General features: G+C 37.1%; 1 protein-coding gene across 1 annotated transcript; it reads left to right on the top strand.

Moving 5' to 3' along the window:
* Window positions 1–685: 685 nt before the first annotated feature.
* On the top strand, window positions 686–1,060 carry LOC133785568 (uncharacterized). Its single transcript, XM_062224790.1, has one exon. It carries the CDS (start codon window positions 686–688, stop codon window positions 1,058–1,060), a length of 375 nt encoding a protein of 124 aa, XP_062080774.1.
* The last annotated feature ends 562 nt before the right edge of the window (window positions 1,061–1,622 follow it).

Below are 1,622 nucleotides of genomic sequence, written 5' to 3'. Positions count from 1 at the left end.
TAGAACATCAATGACCAGCAAGGTTATTACAACCATTGTCCTTTCCTGAATGGAAATAAGAAGATATAGCAAGGGATTTCATGGTGGGACTACCGATGACCATGAAACAACATGATTCGATTTGGGTGACTGTGGATAGATACACAAATTCATCGCACTATCTACCTATTAGAACAGTGTATACAGCTGACCAGTATGCCAAATTGTATGTACAAGATATAGTTAGACTTCATGGGGCACCAAAGTCTATAGTGTCGGACAGAGAGCTATGGGTACCAAATTGAAATTTAGTACTGCTTTTCATCTGCAGACAGACGGACAGAGTGAAAGAACGATTCAGATTGTAGAAGATATGCTGAGAGCATGTGTCTTTGATTTTAGGGGATCGTGGAGTAAGTATCTCCCATTGATCAAGTTCTCCTGCAACAATAATTCTCAGGCGACTATTGGAGTAGCACTGTATGAGATGTTATATGGTTGCAAGTGTAGATCGCCAATACACTGGGATGAGATGGGAGAAAGTAAGTTTCTTGGCCCTGAATCAGTTCAGGAAGCGAATGGAGCTATTGCTTAGATTATAGCATGGATGATTGCATCTCAAGATCGACAGAAGAGTTATGCAAATCCTAAGAGTAGGGATATAGAGTTTTTAGTTGGTGATTACGTATTCCTTTGAGTATCACCAATGAAAGAAGTTAGAAGATTTGGAAAGAAAAGGAAGTTAAGTTCCAGATTTGTAGGCCAGTTTGAAATTCTAGAAATAATTAGGCAAGTGGCTTATCGGTTAGCATTGCCACCAGCATTGTTAAGAGTGCACAATGTATTTCACGTATCTATGTTGAGAAAATACATATCGGATTCATCTCATGTGCTTAGTCATGACACCTTGAGCTTACATGAAAATCTTTCATATGAGGAAAAGCCAGTACAGATACTGGATAAGAAAGACAAGGTGTTGAGAAACAAGACAATTCCATTGGTTAAGGTTCTATGGAAGAATAGTGCGGTGGAAGAAGCGACTCTGGAATTGGAGTCGAACATGAGAGAAAACTATCCATAATTGTTCAAGTAAAGTGAATGTTCTATGAATTATATATATGTTAAGACCCGTCAGTTGTGAGTACAGGCATTTATGTGATTTATATGTTTTATGCATTTTATTGATTTTTGACAATAGTGGATTCTTTCAAGCGATAATAGCAGAATGTCACACAGGGAAATATTCGACTTGGGTCGGGTATGAATTATTATTTGAGATAATTAGTAATAATGACATGATTACCAAATTAACCTTGATGATGACTATGTGGGTAAATAGATGGGAGAGGCATTTTAGTCTTTTGGTGAATGGATAGAAAAGATGACCATTAGCATTCCCCTTTCATTTTTCAGCATATGTTCTTCTTCTCCTCATATTTTCTCTAGAATTCTCTCTAGCAAGCTCTTGATTTCCTCTAAGATACCAAGGGAAATTCGAGATTCTTAAAGAGTTAGATTGCTGCCAATCACTTCACCATCATCTAGGATTCAAATCTCAGAGAAAGGTAAGGGAATTTATATTTTTGTTCTTCTTCTGTTCTTGATGAACATTTGGGGCTTTTGATTGATTTTCATGATTTGAT

The sequence above is a fragment of the Humulus lupulus genome, chromosome 6, assembly GCF_963169125.1.
Source record: "Humulus lupulus chromosome 6, drHumLupu1.1, whole genome shotgun sequence".
In the NCBI taxonomy this organism is placed as follows: domain Eukaryota; kingdom Viridiplantae; phylum Streptophyta; class Magnoliopsida; order Rosales; family Cannabaceae; genus Humulus; species Humulus lupulus.
Note: the sequence above shows the minus strand (reverse complement) of the source record. Positions and strands in the feature narration are given on the sequence as shown.

Coding starts and splice junctions, on each gene's coding strand:
- LOC133785568 (XM_062224790.1), top strand. CDS start 686: ATGAAAGAAGTTAGAAGATTTGGAAAGAAAAGGAAGTTAAGTTCCAGA.